This window comes from Pollicipes pollicipes, unplaced genomic scaffold, assembly GCF_011947565.3.
Source record: "Pollicipes pollicipes isolate AB1234 unplaced genomic scaffold, Ppol_2.1 Scaffold_6686;HRSCAF=7923_pilon_pilon_pilon, whole genome shotgun sequence".
In the NCBI taxonomy this organism is placed as follows: Eukaryota; Metazoa; Arthropoda; class Thecostraca; order Pollicipedomorpha; family Pollicipedidae; genus Pollicipes; species Pollicipes pollicipes.
Genome location: NW_023596921.1, coordinates 8,128,512 through 8,147,847, shown reverse-complemented (window position 1 = coordinate 8,147,847; position 19,336 = coordinate 8,128,512). Strand labels below are relative to the sequence as shown.

Below are 19,336 nucleotides of genomic sequence, written 5' to 3'. Positions count from 1 at the left end.
ACTTCGGCCCCGGGACGACGGTGTCTTGCAGAGCTCTCGCACCGCTATCTCGCCGCCATCTCGGACGTAACGTCAGCGAGACTTCTCCCGCGCGGCCCTCCGAGCCGTTCGCGACCGTTTGGGCGGGCAGCGTGCACGAAGACGGCGGCGCCGCACCCCGGCGAAACAATCCGTGACCGAGTGACCTCTGCCCTGGCCTTCCATCGAGCGGACGGCGATCCAGATCTGCTGCGCTCGTGCAGAACGGCGCGCCGGCAGGGGGGGGGGGGGGCGTGCCGCATCCCCGTGGGCGTATCGGCGCTGGCCCGGCCTCGGGAGCGTAGGGGACGACTGAAGGGTTGTCTTGGCCCAGAGATGGGGAGATGTCGGGACTGGGCGTGAAGGTCTGCAATGGGCTATTCTGGTCTTCTGATGGCATTGTGGTAACAATGTGAATGATGAGAGCTCAGCTGTCTGTCGGTTACTTGGAGTCGGCCCAGAAGATAAATGATGTTGCTGCTGCTGCCGCGAGCAAGTTCGCGGCTATTTTGGTTTGATCGCCTGTTTCCGAAGATCGTTCCCTTCCCAGCTAGAGTGACGAGAGCCAGGGTTATGTTGGGCTGACGAGTGAGGCACGCGCCCGAACTGGCCCTCCGCTCCAGTGGTCTCGTTTGAGCCCGTCCGCGTTTACCGAGCTGCCTCGCCGGGACGCGGAGCAGTGCACGTTGCATAACTGCAGCCGCAAGCGAACTCGTATGTTCACTCGCCAGAGATTACCGACTGTTCACCATTACTGGCGATGACTCGGACTTTGTGCATTACCGCCGCTTTAACCCGGAGGTCAGGCGGCCGGCCGGTCCGAAAGCTGCCGCAATTAAAGCAGGGCCAGCGGCCGGCCGCCGCCGGTGCGCCGCGAGCACAGCTGGGGCCGGTCCCTGCCCGGCACTAACGAACGCGCCGCTATCGTCTCCGCATCAGTGAAGCCAACCCATTTCAAGATCAACCGATCTACGCTTAGTCAATTTGGAAGTCATAAAAGTCGCTCGGAGGATCCAGTGAAAGTCTCGGCGTACTTAGGCGCATTTTTAGGCCTTTTCCCGAGTGGATCTGGGTGCGCTGTCAACGCTTCCGTCTGGAGCAGCAGCGATTTATCGACATATTCGCGCCGACAGGGGGGTTGGCTGATTTGACACACGGCGACGGCATCTTACGTCAGTCACTGTGACTTTTATGACGTAACTCGACGGCGCAGTGTCAGATGTTATCGACGCGCAGTGCGGTGTGCGCACTGCTCAGTGCACACTCGCGGGCGAAGATCTGAGTGCTGAAACACAACTCGCACGCGGATGAGCCAGTTGCCTGACATATGGGAGCCCCGTCCCGCCACATTTTGACGACAAGGACATGTCTTGCCGCGGCTACGGTTCTGGCTGTGGTGATTATGACAAGTCAGCAAGATCTTGCATTCCAGTGCCCACTGGTCATTTGTGCCAACTGGTCCGCCTCAGAATTATGTACATACTTACACCAGGCTTCTACAAGTGGCTTGTTGGCGCCTTAACCAACAGTGATGCTGGGAAATCCACGAGCGAGATGTTGTGTAACTGGTTACTGTGCAAGAATAGCGGCTGGAAGGTCTTGCCACCAATGGCATGGGCAGATCGCTATCGGTTTGGAGCGAGTCATATAACGCTGGACGCCCATGCACTGGCTAAGGAAAATATCGGCATCTGTTACACATATCTTTATTGCACACCTATTTGTCAGGATGTCAACTGTTGCTAAAAAGCACGACGTAAGCACCGTTCTAGCAAAGCTGCCGCTAGGTGAAGGGTAGACTGGCATATTGGCCGCCACCTGCCCAGGCAGGGCGAAGAGTGCATCGTGCCAGACGTTTTTTGCGTTACGTTGCTGTCGACCCGGCGTACCGAAGAACCGCCAGAGGCTTTCCAAAGAAACCGCCACGGGAGGGAAGCGGAGGCGGTGCCACACACGCGACGACGCCGTGGTCAGGACTGGGGCATCTGCCCCTGGCATTGGTGTAAAGCCAGGTGGCGGCGAGAAGGGCGGAAGTTGAACACAGGCCGTGCCGCGTCCGTGCACTGACGAGGCCACCGGTGACGTCACAGTCCCCGTCGGCACGGATACACCACCGGTCTCGGACAGACCTTCGTCGGCGCGAGCACACCGCCGTGCCGGGACCCGACCCGGACCGGGATGCCATTCGTGGGAGTTTGAGCGGCCGCCACCCCTGCCGTCCAGGATGTGGGGCAGCCTTCAGCCCACCCATGCAGCGTCATAGGCGCCGCCACTGCGTCACACCGGTGCGGCGGGGCCGTTCGGCCGCAGCACGTGCCCCCGCCGCCCCCCGCCCTCCCCGGCCGGCTCGGCGAAGCGGAGCTCCACGGGCGGGAGGCCAGCGATGATGCGGCGGTCGGACCGGCCCGGGTGGGGACCGGCCGGTCAGATACTCTGCAGCGGCGATATGCTGGCATTATTCGGCCCGAAGATGGCTCGGCTGATAGGCTGCAGCCGGTCCGTTTCGCATCCGTGTGGGAAGGACGCTGGCCGGCCGCACCCTCGGCACAGGGCCGCCGGACCGAGTCGCCCGGCGGGACCCGGCTCGGCACGCGCCGGCCCCGGCAGACAACGGGACGGCAGGAGGAGTCGCCCCGGCAGACAGCGATGTGGCAGGGGACTCTCCGGCAGACAACGATGCAACAGGAGACGACCCGGCAGACAGCGGGACGGCGGGAGGAGACGCCTCGGTAGAAAACGGGACGGCAGGATGGGACGCCTCAGCAGACAGCGAGACGACGCTCGACTCAACTCGACTAGGTGACACGCTCGACTCAGGGGCGGCAGAATGGGACGCCGAGCAGAGGGACGACAGGAAAAGCCGCTCCTGTCGGGGGAACGGCAGGGTCCAGTACTGTGTACCGCTTCCAGGCGTGATCATGCGCTCGCTCTGGGAGGTTCTTCGCATCTCGGCTAAGAACGTGAGCCACGACAGGAGCCAGCCACAACACGGAACACCACACGACATCCCACGGACGAACGGAGCGCCACAGTATCCGGCGATAAATTCAAAACGGTACCACTGCTTAACATTGCTCTGACTTGCTTGCGCTCACCTTAGGAGCAAGTACATACATTTTCGCTAAGGCACGCCGCTCATTCCTGGAAGGTGATATTCAAGAGGGGGGCATCTGGCGCGGAAGTCTGATAAAAATTAGAAATGTAGAGAGCCTTACCAATTTGTTGCATGCATCATTATGCATATAGATGTTTACATTTGAAAAATCAGCATACACGAGACAAAATAAATGTATTAAATGACAGATGTTGGAAGCCGAGCAAGGAATTTCACGCACCTGCGCTGCTCAACTTATTTCAGTCCAAGTATATGGATGCTACTCGTCCCTTCACTGAAAAATTATGCTTACGCTTCCGCGATTGGTCATGCATATCGCCAACGCCGTGGTCTAATCGGTAAGACGTAGAGCAGGAGTGAATAGGATATGCAGGGTTTATAGCGAGGCACCGTTGTGTTCCTTCATTCGTCTGACAGCCGCCGCCACCCAGGCCCGGTCCGGCATGCTGGGATCCGGCGCGCCAAAACGGCTCGCCGTACAGCAAAAGACGAAAGCACGTACCCTCGCACTGAGCTCATGGAATGTGACGTCGAGGCAGATCTCTGACATCAGATCAGCGATGGCACGGCGTCACGCACCAGTCCAGCCCCCGCGAGGAGACCGGCGCTCGGGCGCGCTCGACTCGCGCGCGGTCGGCGCGGACCATTAAGAGGAGACGGCTGCCGACCGGCGCATATCGGGCTGCGGAGCGCGGGGCAGGGTCAGCCGCCCTGATACGGGTGTCGGAGACGGCGCGCCACTGTTTTTGTAGCCGAGGGCGCCCCTGTCCATTAGAAAATCGCCGGCGCCGACCCTGGCTAATGTTCATTTAGTGTCTGGCGGATTATGAGGCGTCGTTTTTAGGCGGTCGTCTAATGCTGCTGGAGCCGTCTGTCGACTGGCGGAATCCCAACTCCGCCGCCTCGTCTGAGTGTCCGAGCGCGGCCGTTGGTGGGCTCGAGACTGCCCCAGCCGAGCGTGGCCGTTGCTGGGCTCGAAACTGTCCCAGCCGAGCGCGGCCGTTGCCGGGCTCGAGACTGCCCCAGCCGAGCGCGGCCGTTGCCGGGCTCGAGACTGCCCCAGCCGAGCGCGGCTGTTGCCGGGCTCGAGACTGCCCCAGCCGAGCGCGACCGTTGCCGAGCTCGAGACTGCCCCAGCCGAGCACGGCTGCTGCCGGGCTCGAGGCTGTCCCAGCCGAGCGCGGCCGTTGCCGGGCTCGAGACTGCCCCAGCCGAGCGCGGCCGTTGCCGGGCTCGAGACTGCCCCAGCCGAGCGCGGCTGTTGCCGGGCTCGAGACTGTCCCAGCCGAACGCGGCCGTTGATGGGCTCGAGACTGCCCCAGCCGAGCGCGGCCGTTGCCGGGCTCGAGACTGCCCCAGCCGAGCGCGGCCGTTGCCGGGTTCGAGACTACCCCAGCCGAGCGCGGCCGTTGCCGGGCTCGAGACTGCCCCAGCCGAGCGCGGTCGGCGCAGAGCCCCGTCTGCTTCCCTGGCAGCGTCCCGGACCTCCCAGCAGGGCACAGCGGTGCCGCACCTACCATCAGGGCCCGAGTGACGCCGGATCCCGCCGCCGACGGCTCGGCCATCTTGAGGCGGGAGGCTCTGCCGGGACAGAAGATAAGCTGGGCGCAACGAAACGTGCTGAGCAGATGAACACCGTAATAACCATGGGCGCCTACGCCCTCCTGTAAATGCGCTCAGACTAAGAGAGTGGCCGTTGCATCATTCAATAGAGTGATGTTGCATTATGGACACAAGGTGTATAAGGCCGGATTTCCGTATGCTACGTTTATAACACACCGTGTTGTGCTCGCTCGTCTTTGAAGTGCTGAAGCGTTATTATCCCTCATGAACACATTTTCCGTGCGAATTAGGTGTCCTGCAGCTGTTGTTGTCCATGGCGGCACGCTGGGAAGTTTCCGCAATCGGCTTCATGGTCACACTGGTTTCTGCATTTTTAGAATAAACCGCGATGCAGTCAAACACAGCTTCATTTTTATCATGACATATCCAGCGATGTCCGAAAAAACAGAACCGTCTGCCTGGTAGCCTGAAGCGCTCGAACACGGGAAGATGACGGTGAAGAGATGACTTCCCTTCCTTAACCAATATGCGAGCATTTTAGAGGCAACTGGTTTCCTGGACCACTCCTGGATTGATATAACGTTTTAAAGAAGACTTGTGGCACACATTCAGAGTTGACGCCCGACCCTTTAATGCATTATTTTCCTGTTGATTATTGGCTTTGTTATCCTCAGACCAGGCAGCTTTGCACGCTTTGTCATGCTTCGCTTTTGCGCTGTCCGGTTCCATGCAGTGCACGTTCAGGATCTACGACAGGTGGGTCGAACTTTAATGCCCCCAATCCAAAGAGTGTGTTTAATACGAATGATCGCCCGCACCGACTGAGATCCGTCCGCTGAAATAACTCAAAGGTCATCGCAAGGAATCATTTGGATAATCATACAAACTCAAGGGAAATAGCGCGCCGACACCCAGATGATCAGAGGGGTCTGGTCACCAACAGCCCACATGAAGCGAGCCGTACCCAGACATCGCAGCCCGGGACAGGTCGTGAGCGCCCTGCAGGGTGGTTTGTCACCAGACGACCCCACGAGCCCGGCGTCCGGTTATCAGTCCGGTCTCTAATGGATAGTGATAAGCCCTGTGTGGCGCTGTCCGGTCCAGATTGCTTTTTCCATACCGCTTACACGGTTTTTGTTCGGCTTTTTTGGTCGGGTGATAAACGCAATGCCAATTTTTCGGGTCGCATGTTCGGTAAATGTACGTTTGAACTCTGTGGGTATGGTATTGGCATGCAGAGGATATGTTGATGTCAACGGCGCTTGAGCATCCACCGCTGATGCCCCTGCTGCGTTCACGGGATCTCACTAACAGAGCGGAGCCCCACTTTGAAAATGGTGAGGCATGCCCTTCCCCAAATGCTAGCGGAGTAGGCATATATTACAAAGGGCACTGATGTCGCTGTCCCTTCTTTCAAGATTGAGTGTGCTTTGCCAACTGCGAGAATGATGCTGGAAAGGAGAAATGGAACTTCTCTGCACTGTATATCCCAACATGCAGATGCTGAAAATGCAGATGATGCAAGTCGTACATATTTTTAGTAGAGCTCCTCCAACAAGAATGTCAGCAAAAATCCAGGGCTTGTCAGCACTTTTCAACACGGAACGTATCTTCATAGTTATCGTCAAACATTTGAGCTTATGCTCATGCGACATCAGATTTGCAACTACAAACTGGGTGCTGCGTGTGCCGGGCTTTGCTGCAAGGCATTCTGAGTGCATATAGGACCGGTTTCCCACCAGCAGGATAGCCAACTATGAGGCGATCGATTAGCTGCAACCGCCGTAGAAAAATGCATGTAAGGGGATTCGAACGGTGGCTTTGGGATACATTAATCTTCTCCTTTAGTTATACGTAAACGATGACAGACTTGTACAGAGGTTAAACCGATGACATGGGTTCTGTGTTAGCTTTGGGCATGCATTTAATTTTACCTCGATATTGGAATGCATTCACGCAAACCGTTAACATTTCGTTAAATGACTAGATAAAACAGGGAAAGTTTCACGTCTGCCGACAACAAATAAAAAGCCCTAAGCATAAATGAGCTGGTTGGTTAGAGTGGCATTATTGCTATTTTGATCGCTGATGCCAGTTTTCGAGACTTGTTAATTGCACAACCCGGCGGGATGCTACCCAAACATCCCCTGATACCAGTTCAGATACAATTTAAGAAATAGATGCAATTCTTACTTTAAAACACCCAAATGCAATACATATTCTGAGACTCTGGAGCCGACATTCGCATTAGCTCAACCGGTCTGACAGTGCTGGTTTTAACTACTAGCTCAAGTAGCTGTTTGGCTGCAAGTCATGTCACGTTCTTTGGCCCAGCAGATTTATATCATGTATATATATATATATATATATATATATATATATATATATGCATTTGTGTGCTATTTAACGTGTAGTATATTTACTCAATGGATGTTTATACAATTGATTCACTAAAAGATTTGCCCAGGCACCAGTGGTGTCATTACCTCTTCAGTTGGCAACTCTAGCACGAAATGTTGAGAAGTGAGCCAAATTTGGGAGGAAGTCATATTTTGTGCATTTTGGTGGAAGGTTTAACCATGTCTTCCTGCTCAGTCTCTCTACCGCGTTTTGAGAAGCTACGCCCGTTAATCTGCCAGATAGGCAGAGACTAAGGTACCAACTTAAGTACCCGGGTCAAATGCGTTGTAAGTACGAGTGCACCAACAGTATGGCTTATAGCTGTGCTCTACCCAACTCACCCTCGTTAACTATTGGACATATGTGCCTAAATTATTGGCCTATTTTAATATAATGTGCCTGAATGTTGAGTTTGTCAATTTCCGACTCCGATGAATACGGGAATGAAATATGGTTACGTTTATGACACAGTTGAAGACAAAAAAGCATTTCAGAGACGTGAAAGATCGGCTGCAGCTTGCGTTGAGTAATGATCGGCAAATTAAATGTCCGTCGCAAACAGGATTATGTCGATTTAAGCTACTAAATGTGTGACTGTGCGCTCGGAGTCGTTAGGAGTGAAATTTTCTAATTCTCTTGATTCAGATACATGTTTGCAGTTTTAGTTAGGCATCTGTTCAAGTATATAAGTGCCAACGCTTTAAGTTCTAAAGAACCAATCACTCTGAACGCGCATACCAGCGCTTTTTTGACGGCCCATTCCACTTACATCGATGCCTGTTCATGGACCGATATCCCCCCCCCCCCACACACAGTTAAAGATTGCTTATACCCCCTCGGTTATGACCACCATTTACCACCACACGCATGCCATCCAGAATATGCTTTTGCCATTCGCACGGCATCATGAACGTCCGCTGGAACTTGCATGACGCGCGCGACGCACCGTTGTGCGTCATCCCTGTGCTGGCCGGATCAGAATCCGGATGCGTTGCTCGCACGTTAGGTTGATGTGCGTACGTATCAATCTTCACGTGGAAGATCGGAGAGTTACCTGCATCAGCGCTTTTCCGCCGACGCAGCTGTCTTAGGCAGACTTTTGATTACAAATAGTTCCAATTATATTTGTGCTCCGGTATGTTTGTGGGAAGTGCTCAAGAGATGCGATGAAAATGGGGCCCATCCGCAAGCAGCCCGTGCCTCACAACTGTTAGAGCAGGCGGGCGACGCTGTCAGATTCTACGCCTGCTCAATGCTCGTGCAGCCTCGTCAGTCTCCCTGAGCGCACGAGCTGCTTGTCTGCGGTGACGTCAGCACTGATCTGATGCTCAGTGCCGTCTGTCCACACAGCCGAGAGCTGGCGGGCGGCTGGCGGCAGACTGTTTAACACCGTCGCACGTCTTTACCTCATCTCGTGTCCAAGGTCAGGTGTGCCGCGTGTGGAGCGTCCTGCACGGCATCCTGTATCTTGCGCTGCATCCTGCGACGCGGTGTCCTGCTTGGGAGCGGGAGGAGGACTGAGTTCGACATGTCCGTCTCGGTCCGTGCAGCATTAGAATAAAGCCACAAGCATCGTTTGGCGAACTCTGTTTGCGCATGCGCACCGCGCCGTTTAACGCTCGTGTTTTTTTTGCAGTGGGGAGTTCTACCTGGGCTACCGGACCTCGGACATCCAAGGCCTGTCCTGGTACCAGCTGGTGCACTGGGACAACATGCGAGACGTCCAGACCAAGCACAAGCTGAGTAAGTGGTCCCCGGTCCGCCGGCAGATCCTCCTGTTTGGATAAGCACGCTCGGTTCAAGGGCCCGTCTGCAGCTGTGCGACTGGTCCAGGCGGCGTCAGTATCCGTGTTGAGGCATCAAAGGATACAATGAGGTCATGGCCAGTCCAAGGCAGGGCACTGAGTACCGGGGTCGTCCAGCGATATTTAGGCATGATTCCCTAGACGTCTTGATATCTCAACGACCTCTGTTATTTAAGAGCACCTCATTGAGTCTAGATGCGTTTACGTGTGCACATCTACTTTCCAAGTTTTCTAGGATGTAGAACTTCACCGTTTATGCCTATTGGTCATCTTGGGGAAAAAAATGTGCAGTTTCGATCGCCCATTTCAAGCGTTCGCTTTTAGCACGCTGGCACGATGCTCCCGACACGTATGGCGATATTTTCTTTGGTGCCTGCCTGATGCTCACTCCTCGTGCTCCGTGAATCACCTTTCGATTCAAACAATCACCAGTGTTATTAGCCTTTGATTTTCGCCCCTGACTCGCGCTCCTGACACCCACTTCTGACGCTCTTTTATGTCTCCCTCCCCCCCCCCCTCCCCAACTTCCGACACTCGCTCCTTGCACTCGCCTCTGAGCTGAACCCCGAATCGCATTTTTGGTCCATTTCTAGTACTAACTCCTAACACTGGTGCCCCTTTCCCACTCCACACTTAATACATGCTCTTATAGCTTACTCAAGACTCCTGACGCGTTATGTCAGCTGACAATAGTCACCGAAACTCGTCAGTCACTCGCTCATGCACACACACGCTGGCTCTCCCGAAACTCACTCCCGACACCGACCGAAGAGACTCCAGACACTCCTTCCTGACACATATTGTCGGCACCCTTGACGTTCGCTGCTGACACCGACCGAAGAGACTTTCGACAATCCTTCCTGACACATATCGCCGGCACCCTTGACGCTAGCTGCTGACACCGACCGAAGAGACTCCAGACACTCCTTCCTGACACATATCGCCGGCACCCTTAACGCTCGCTGCTGACACCGACCGCCGGCGCTCCTGACACTTGCTCCTGACGTCTGCAGTCAGCACGTCGGACCAGGACCGGGCCTGCATCCTGCTGCTGCGGCTTCAGGCGCGCTCCGGCCACTGGCTGTGGGCCCACTGCGTGCTCCAGGTCAAGGACAACCTGGAGAGCTCACAGCACCCGGTCATCATCTGTACCTGCCAGGTGCTCAGGTGCGTGTCGGATCTGCGGTGACAACGGACTTTGGAGAACCGCTGACTGGGTGGGGACCTCGGTGGAAGACACCACCGGTCACCACCAGTGGTTTCCGTCCCCTCTGGCGACCGCCAGCCCCCGCCGGTCACCGCCGCTTGCGGCAGGTCTTCGCTATGACGGTGCGCCGTCTCGCTGCACATTGCTTCGACTCCGGCTGCGCTGTGTACGTCTGCACAGCCCAACTACCCACGCCATCGCGGCGACGGTATCGGTGCGATCAGGTGTCGCCGGGTATTACACAAGCGGCGTTTTTACAGAACTCATTCGCACGGCCGCGGCGCGGCGGTTTAGCGCCGCGTTGGCGGCCCGCTGGTGGCGGTCCCACGGCCGGCCGCCACCCGCTCGACATCCGGTACAGCCTACCCGCACAGCGGCACGGCGCCGCGCCCCGGCCGCCAGCGGGGCGGCCCGGCCGACCGGTGCGACCGGCCGGCCAGCTCCCACCGCTGCATGCGCCACCCGCCGCCTGACCTTGTGGACGCTCACAGTGGCCTTGGCGGCCACCGATATCGCGACCGAAATCAGCTCGCCGTCGACTGAGGCGCCCAGATAAAATTTTCTTCGGGCGCGGCGATCGAAAAACGGCAGCCGGTGCAACTAGGCGGATTATAGGTGCTCTGCTAGCCAAAGACGGCGGCCGATTTTTGCCTGCGGATGCGACCTCAGACGCCCTCTATTCTTGGCGTGGCTGTGAACAGAACGACGTCGTAGCAAGGTCTCAGATAGCACTGATAGTCGTCGCCAAGCTCATCCGGAAAGTCCGATCCACGCGGGCTGATCACAACGGCTATTGGTGGCAGGACAGCCGGCGGTGTCCTGTCAACTTTGTCTTCTCCAGCTTAGGCAGCTTAGCCTTCGAGTAATTAATGGCCCAATTATCTGCTCTTTAATATCTACGGCTTGCTAGTCTGGCAGCAATGGCTAAAAACTCGCTAAAAATAACCGCCTGCAGACTTGGCCTCAGCGCACGCAGCCGGAGAAGGCGCCCCTGAGGCAGTCATCACTAATGATTGTTGACGTTTGAGATGCGCTAAGCTGAAGGTTGACGGTCAGCTGCTGCACCATGCCAGAAGGGGAACTGATTACGTTTCGTGTGATGCCCCATGGATGTAACATCGACGCTCGTTGAATGGACTATGATGGTAACAGCATTTGCCTGAATGCAGATGGTCAACAGATAAAAAAGGAAACATAAATTGGGCAGTCTCAGGCTGTTTCGGCCAATTAGCGGTTTCAAAACTCATCGCCGGCGCGTGTTTATTTCGCTGCTCTGCTGGTTTACGAGTCCGCCTTGACCAATTTGTCACTTTCGCCGCACGCGATAGCGACCGGTGGTTTTGGTCTGGGCGTGCTGGGCCGGCCGTCGAGTCACGAGCAGCCCGCTGCGGCCACCGTCACCTCAGCGCGGCCCGTCTCTGTTCCAGTGAGGAGGAGGCGGCCGTGATGCGAGCGAACGCCTGGCTCTACCACTACTACTCGATGCAAGGCAAGCTGCAGTACAGCCTCCAGTACGACGCGCAGGCGTCGGCGCCCGCCTACTACCAGCAGCTGCTCAGCTACTCGCACCACCACCCACACGCGGCGGAAGCGGCGCTGCACTCGGCCTACCTGCACGCGCCCATCTCGCCGCACCCGGGCGCCCACCACCTGGGCTCGCCGGTGCTGCCGGCGGCCCAGTACGGCCTGCCCGGCGGGCCGTACCACTCGTACCCGGCGCTGGAGCCAGCGCAGTGGCCGCGGTACGAACACGGCTACGGCGCGGCGGCGGCCGAGCGGCCTGACCCGGCGCCGTGTCCGCAGCCGTACCCATCGCCGCCCCGGCGGCCGGCCACGCCGCCGTCGCCGCGGCGCCGGCTCTGCGCTCCGACGGTCGTGCCGCCGGCCGGCAGCCCGCCCCGCCAGCCGGTACCCATCAAGCGGCGACTGATGGCCTACGGCCAGCCAGGCGGCTACGGCGGCTACGCCGGCTGGGGCGGACGCGGATCGCCGCAGCACGCCGCCTCGCCCGGCTCGGAGCGGCGCGCCGACGGCCACTTCGGGTTCTCCGGCGGCGGCGGGGGTGGCGGCGGCGGAGGCGGGGGCGGCAGCGGCGGCGGTGGCGGCGACGCGGCCGTCCTCACCGCCGCCCGGTTCTCGCCGCTGCGGCTGCCCGGGCCGCACCTCAAGGGTCCAGAGCCGGCGGCGGAGGCGCCGGCCGCGCAGGAGCCGCTCGCCTGGTCCTTCAGCCCACCCTGGCAGGAGACGAACCAGCGCGTGCCGGACCTGGTGGCGGCGCCGGCGGCCGAAGCGGGCCGCTCACCGCGCCTGGTCGAGCCGCGCCTGGCCGACGCCCGGCCCCTGCTCGCCGGCTGGGCCGACGTCTCCACACTGCACGACTTCGGACAGTCGCTGTCCGCGTCATCGGCGTCGTCGCCGTCGGAGCTGTCCGGGGACGAGGTGCGCGAGGACATGCGCGTGGCGTCCTGGGCCTCCGCCGCCGCCGCCGCCGCCGCTGCCGGGATGCCCGGCTCCCTACGGTGAGTCGGTGCGCGCCGTGCGTGCTTTTTGCGCCGCCGAGTTCAAGTACTTTGCCCCCGCCGAACCGTGTGAATAATAATGTGCTGGATGACCAATTTTCTGGTCGACATACCAGAACGACATAGTCGGCACCGTTTAAAAACGCGCGCAGCGGAGGTGACCATTTGGCTAGCAACGGCGGGCATATGCTCAAAATATGGACCGTCACCGACGCCGCATTCGTTTTTGTCATGCAAAGATGTCGTTTTTGCGCGGTGGCGGCAGGTGCATTAAATGGCGCGTGCATTTTTGCGTCGCAGTCTTTAAGTGACAACTGATTATTAGCAATTAGTGACCCCGCTCGGGTGCCCTCTGTCGTGATGCGATGCCGCCGCAACTCCCGCAAAAAGAGCCAAACACGACAATTCGGGGACCGCAGCTAGCATACAAATCAGCGCCTGTCCCGTAAATGGCGGAGTACCAGCCGACGCGGCTGCGAGGGAGGCGATTACGGCCCGCTCGATCGTCTGACATCCACAAGATATGTAAATATTCTATGGTTGGGAACATCCCTCTCCGTAACCGCAGCGACCTGGCAGTTGCGGGGCTTCCTCCCATGTGTTTGGCCGAGGACGATCAGCACTGTGTCCGAGTCAGGTGTCTGAACGCGCGGTCCAGCATCACTGCGGACGCAAGGTCGAGGCCAAGGTGTCACAGAGTCGCACGCGGGCCCGGCGGATCGACGCCCGCCGTGACGCGGCCCGTGACATCAGCGTGGCTGCCTGCGTTGCAGACTGGACCGGCGGGCGGTCCGCGGCCGACGCCACCTGATCTCGGACATCTCGCCGTGACCGCCGACCCGGCTCGACCCGAGTCAGCTCGCTGGGTGCGCGTGACGTCACAGCCCGCCCAGCTCGCCGCCGGCGGCCGTCGTCACGTGCGGGGCGCCGAGGCGGCATACCGCCGCGCTCGCTCTCGGCCCGCGGCCGCGGCGTGTGACCGGCCGCGGGCGGCGCGACGGCCGGTGACGACAGGGGCAGCCCTCGGCCGGGCACGGGCCTCGATCGGTCCCAGTGCTGCCTCCACCGGCCTGCAGCGGTGTATACTCATTAGAATGTGTCGGCAGAACGGTGTCCGACGATGGGAGGCGGACCGCGGCGCCCAACGACGCCCATTTGTGGACATGACATCGAAAATGAGAACGAGCCGTAACAAATTCCTAGCACGATCCTTAATATTTATTATTGGATGTGGTACACCGTTAATATAGAGTAGGGAAGTACTGCATAGACGGTAGGTCGAACACTAGACGCAGGGTTCTGGGCTGCAGTTGGTGTTTGTAAATATGGTGGGCTTCAAGCATTCGTCCAATTGTTTCTTGTGTGTCGTTTGTACCAAATATTGCGATACAAGGTTGTTGATATGATCGGTTTGTTGATCAAGCAATACAAGAATTTCCATTCCTGTGCGGAGGTGTATGTGACTTTCATTTGATGTTCAGCTCTGAAACATGCAATCAGCACCTGGGGGAATAGTCACAAACGCACTGGAAGCCGGCGAAATCCGTCTCTTCGCGCCTTTGTGAACGTCATAATAACAGCCACAACTGAACTGGCTGCTTACTCTGCATTCAAATGGGACCCTGGCGTGTCGCTTCAGAACAACGGCACTAAAACAGGTGAACAATATGGAAAGTGCAATATTATGAAGCTACAGGTGCACACGAAAACACCGTGCATAAGGCAGCAATGCCTCAGAATCCAATTTATACATCATGTCCTGAAATCAATTACACATCTGATTTCTTAGCTCGGAAATGGCATCAGCGGTCCTGGTAATGTCTCATTTAACTATACTCCAATTTCAACGGGTAGATTACGCAGGGCAGCGGCCCAAACCGCGCAACAATTAACCTATTTCAAAACCTTTTGCTTGTTCCACCTAGGCACCGCCGCCCTAGCGGCACTAAGTTACATACCAATTGGTCTATTGGGAACTCTACCTGCCACGAGTTTTATGTGTTTTCATGCCTTATAAATCATACACTGTGCGACGGTGGGTTTCATCTCCCAGCCCTTTCAAGGCGATAGGCATTTAGAGGACACTCCATGTGCATGTTAACATGACTTATTATTTATACATTCATTTTCAATAAATTCCGCAATGTTCTACGCACGACATCAGTGACCTTCTGCCCTTCCTGCAACTAGCCCCCCCCCCCCCCTGCACCAACTTCGAGAAGAAGTTGGGTCAAATATGGAGAGAAACCAGTCTGTTGCGTAATTGGAGGAAAGGTTTCGTACTTTGTCACTGCTGTGCTCTCAACTAATTGTGCAAAACTACGCCTCTGCTTAAAACTGTTCCTTGCTGGAGCCAATGTCCCTGGTCATACCTGAAGACCCAACCTTTCCGCGCAAAGCAGCAACTGGGCGACAACTTCCGATCATACACTTACGGCATTCTCCGCAGAACAGTGTCTGAACTGTGACAGTAGCTGAGCCCGTGTGTCAGCGGGAGCCATTTCCGCTGATATTTATGTGCGGTTGGGTCATTTATTTAGTACAAATGCATATATATATATATATATATATATATATATATATATATATAACCGCAGATATGCGCATACATGCGTGTGACTACACGGCCTGGCCATTTCTACATGACGCCTGGTCGGGAGATGCGTGAGCGGGCCTCCACGCCTTCCGATCGTCGGCGTCAATCCCATGATAAATGACAGCTGCTCGGCACCGAGCTCGATAGCTGGCTAATAAGTCAGGTGAGTTATCGGACGTCGTTAATAATCGTCGCGATTTAAAAATGTTTGATAGATGATCCCGTGGTCAGTCATTGCAAACGAGCCTCTCTTTTATTGGCGGTTGCGAAGGGAAAATATGAACGGCGCGTTTCTCTTTAGCACCATAAGGTGCAGCACCCTTTTGCTAGCTGCTGTTGCAGCTTGCACTTTTCTGGCGTGCAAAAATAATGCACCTATCGCAACATCTAACCTTGCATTTTGTACGCATTGAGTAATTCAATGCCCACCATTTATGATCACCAATATTAGAGTAACGCCTTTCTCCACACCAGATTGACCTTGTCTAGAAGCAGATCAAAGGTTAACTTAACATTCAAGAACTCCTCTTCGGATAATACAAAGTATTCAGGTGACTTAGGTGAGCTCAACTAAAGCTCAAAGCTCAACTAAAATAGACCAGGTCAAACATTTTGTGAGGTTTGTTGCGCAACCAAGCGCGTAGTACGGCAGACAACAAAAAAAAACCGACGAACTCGGGACTTTCCTCAGCCAGTCGTCATTACCAACCAAGTGCCAGATCGGACTTGTCTGTACCATACATTTTGCGGCTCGAATTGCCTGTCTGGACCACTCTTATGGCATGTTCGTATCTTGCATGTCTTTGCATTGACTAGCCATACAACATCTAGTTTTTTTGGTAATGGTAAACACAACTACTAAAACGTTGTTCTGTTCTGTTCTCAGTGTGTTTGCGTGCAAGCTGATAGAGAGATAGAGTGATGTTTCCCTGCAACGTTGTCATATAATTACACGCCTACCTCCTCCATTCGACAAACACAGGAAACGTAACAACTTGTAATGCGAAGACGCTGGAGAATACCAGTGGAATCTGGTTCAAAATCTCGACGACCTGGTGTCGCGACTACACGCGAGCAACGCATTTTGATGGCTGGCAGAATGGACAATAGCACTGACAACAGGTACTGGTTGACATGTGTGAGTGGAGTGTTAGGCACGCAAGCCACTGATCCAACTATTTTGATACTTTCTTAAGGACTTGTACACAATATCACAAAACACAATGGATATAGATGTAAAACCAGCCGCGCGGCGTAGGTGACTGCACCATCTACAAACCCCATCAGATCTCAACTCTAGTCCGTGCCGTGGTCTTTCCACGCCGTAAGTCGTGATGCATATTCAGGGGACATACACGTACATGTTTTGATTCCGAAGCCACAGTTGAAAGCTTTTAAGGTTACCAGCCCCTGTCGGAACACTTCCGATGAGCGTCATTTTCCCGGATGGTCTCATATTTCGTTGGCACACAGTGTACGGGCGGCCGGGCGTTCAACTGAATAGCTATGTTGCTAAAAACGATTTATTGCAGCGAAAAGCCAAATTACAAATGTTCATGATAAAGGTCGATATGAGCTTTTGTAGTGCTCCGACTAATGACGGACGAAGTGAGTGAGTTCAACCGTGTCTGAATTGTTGGTATATGTGAACAAGTCAATGTCTTGCAAGGGCCCCGCTTGTAGGTGGGACGTCTGTGCGAAAGGTCTCGCGGGAAATGAAAAGGTGGGTACTGGGAACTCAGCTCATTGGGTTGGGATTCCCGACACATTTCAGGGGCAGCCGTGGGAAAAATGATGTGCTTTCTCTTTTATGCTGCCATGAGAGAACTCGATGTGCCTCATGAGAAATATCCACCTGGCGTCCCAGCTGGATAGTAAGAGACACAGGATATATGAAGTGGAGTTGAAGACCACGCGTTAAAGCTTAAAATACATACTGAAAACCTTCGCCAGTCCAAGCACCACAAAGTGCAGATGATGTCACGTTGCTATGGTCTCTTGTGTGCTCGATGGATGCTACGTGCAAAACGTTACATGACACGCAAAACATGGCGAGACAATGCCAAATAGCGTGTAATCTGGATGCCGGTGTGCATTGAGAAAGCGTACATTAGTTTCTAAATGGCATCATTAATCGCTAAATCTCGAATCACCACAATGCAAAATAAAGTGTAACGAAACATCATTATAACGAATATGACATCTAACCCGTAACCTAGCCACGATTGCTACATGAGTGAGCTTTTCTTTGCATCCGAGCTTTACTGTGGATATGAACAGGGGCGGTCAAAATATATTTGCTGTCGCCGACCGAATTTCTGCGGACAAAATGGTCACCAGCAACGTAGCGCGATAACATATGACAAGAGATGGCAATGATGTCCATGCCCAGGAACATCGTCACGTGTCGGTGTATCGCCAAAAGCGTCTTTCGTCAGCGCAACTTTTCATATCATGCACATAACCAAAACGCTCATTTATACAATGGTATTCAACTAATGCCAGGATAGCTGCTGCTGCGAAGAATGCGAGAACACCGGCCTTGTACAAAATCACAATCACAAAAAGTCTTCTTCGACCCGCGGGACTTGCCGTGGCCTCACGTTTAAACTTATCTACGGCTGGATTCTCTATCCTCAACCACGACCAAAAAAACGGCGAAGGAGACCGCCAGCCAGGGCATCTGAGTACATGGCAGAAATCCAACCAGTGGCAGGCAGCACTGGAGAGTGGCGCCCAACATGCAGGCCTCCTCAAGGCCATGTCTCCTTATGGAAACCACGTGCACGCCTGGACTCCATCCCAGCCATCATGACACTCTTCACATACCTTAGGCATGCACCAAGCCTGGCGCGAGATGTGTTGCCTGGTGGGCGCCTTCCGCTGCGCCTCAGCAATTGGTGCATACAGGTTTGAACTGAGTTTCTAGGCTGTCTGGCGAGGAAAAATAAATATATTCGGTTCCGGGCTGGGCTCCGGCTGAGGTGACGGAGACTGCGCGAATGCTGAGCAAGAGATAGTGGAAGAAGGATGCCATGGGGTCGCGGAAAGATGGGATCACAGATCTGTTTAAAGAAAACAAATGCCAGTTATTTCATACTATTTCTACGCTGAGCAAAACAAAATCAAGACAAAAAACCAGTAACGGCTACAACCAAACTTTGGAAGGCTATTACATGCTTTAAAGAACCTCAGGTACCAGAAATTCCAGGCCCAAGCTTAATGATCCCCCGCCGTTGGGAAAATGAAATGCGTGTGCTTCCACCAAAATGACACAAACCAATTATTGCCAATCCTAGCTGTCTTTATTACCCTCTGCATACAGAAGCTCCCCAGTTCGTTTGCTGATTTGGACGCACCAAAGCCGCAAAACTGTTAATGTTGTGAACTCACGCGTCTGTCCTTATCTGAACCATAGCCTGAAGTCATTTTTTCAATTTCACGCAAATAAAGCCGCACGTAAGTTCTTAACTGAACATTTGCATACACCGCCGTTTTGAGCCGCAGTTCAATATCTTTTCCACACAGGTGTCCGAAGGTTTTATTTAGTATGTGATCATCAGGAACTCGTTTTTTTTTTGCTCCTCCGAACAGCGAAGTTATGTCCAAGCTATTCAAAATCGAATTAGATCGTCAACGTTAAGCGTAATCTCTCCAAGGGAAGTTCATGGCAAGAGCTCTATCTCACGGCAACCGGATTGTACCGGCCCATCTAGGGCCCCAGCTTTTCGGCACACCTTCACGCCCGGTGGGGACTCCTCAACAGGGTTACGTACAAGATTGCACCGCTTTTGAAAGCAACTGAGGTGCTCTGTGGTAACTAGGTGGCCTTTGAGAGGGAAAATAGGCCATGTGCAGGTTAAAGGTCCAGGAGTATCCTATCCAGGGCAGGGCTCTTGCGGATATAAAGAGCTTGGAGCTCCTAATGAGGTCCTGAGCAGACCGTGGGCCCTGAGGCATCAGAGATCATCTTAGCAGTCAGAGGGCTCTTCAGTGGCCCTAGGGCGGTCCCTCAGCAGCCTGGCAAGCCTCTGGCCACTTGTGCTCCTCCCCCAAACATTCGTCTAAAAGGGTCGTCTAGTTATAGATATATACTCCGGCGACCAAATGGTT

General features: G+C 55.0%; 1 protein-coding gene across 1 annotated transcript in view; it reads left to right on the top strand.

Annotated features, from left to right (window-relative positions):
- Positions 1 to 13,458, top strand: part of LOC119107397 (neuronal PAS domain-containing protein 4) — a 76,390-nt gene extending 62,932 nt beyond the window's left edge. Inside the window, exons 8-13 of the mRNA XM_037230830.1 lie at positions 8,733 to 8,839; positions 9,915 to 10,068; positions 11,536 to 11,850; positions 12,001 to 12,073; positions 12,497 to 12,627; positions 13,401 to 13,458. Of these exons, the coding sequence (XP_037086725.1) occupies positions 8,733 to 8,839; positions 9,915 to 10,068; positions 11,536 to 11,850; positions 12,001 to 12,073; positions 12,497 to 12,627; positions 13,401 to 13,458 (838 nt within the window). The remainder of the gene's footprint in view (positions 1 to 8,732; positions 8,840 to 9,914; positions 10,069 to 11,535; positions 11,851 to 12,000; positions 12,074 to 12,496; positions 12,628 to 13,400) is intronic.
- The last annotated feature ends 5,878 nt before the right edge of the window (positions 13,459 to 19,336 follow it).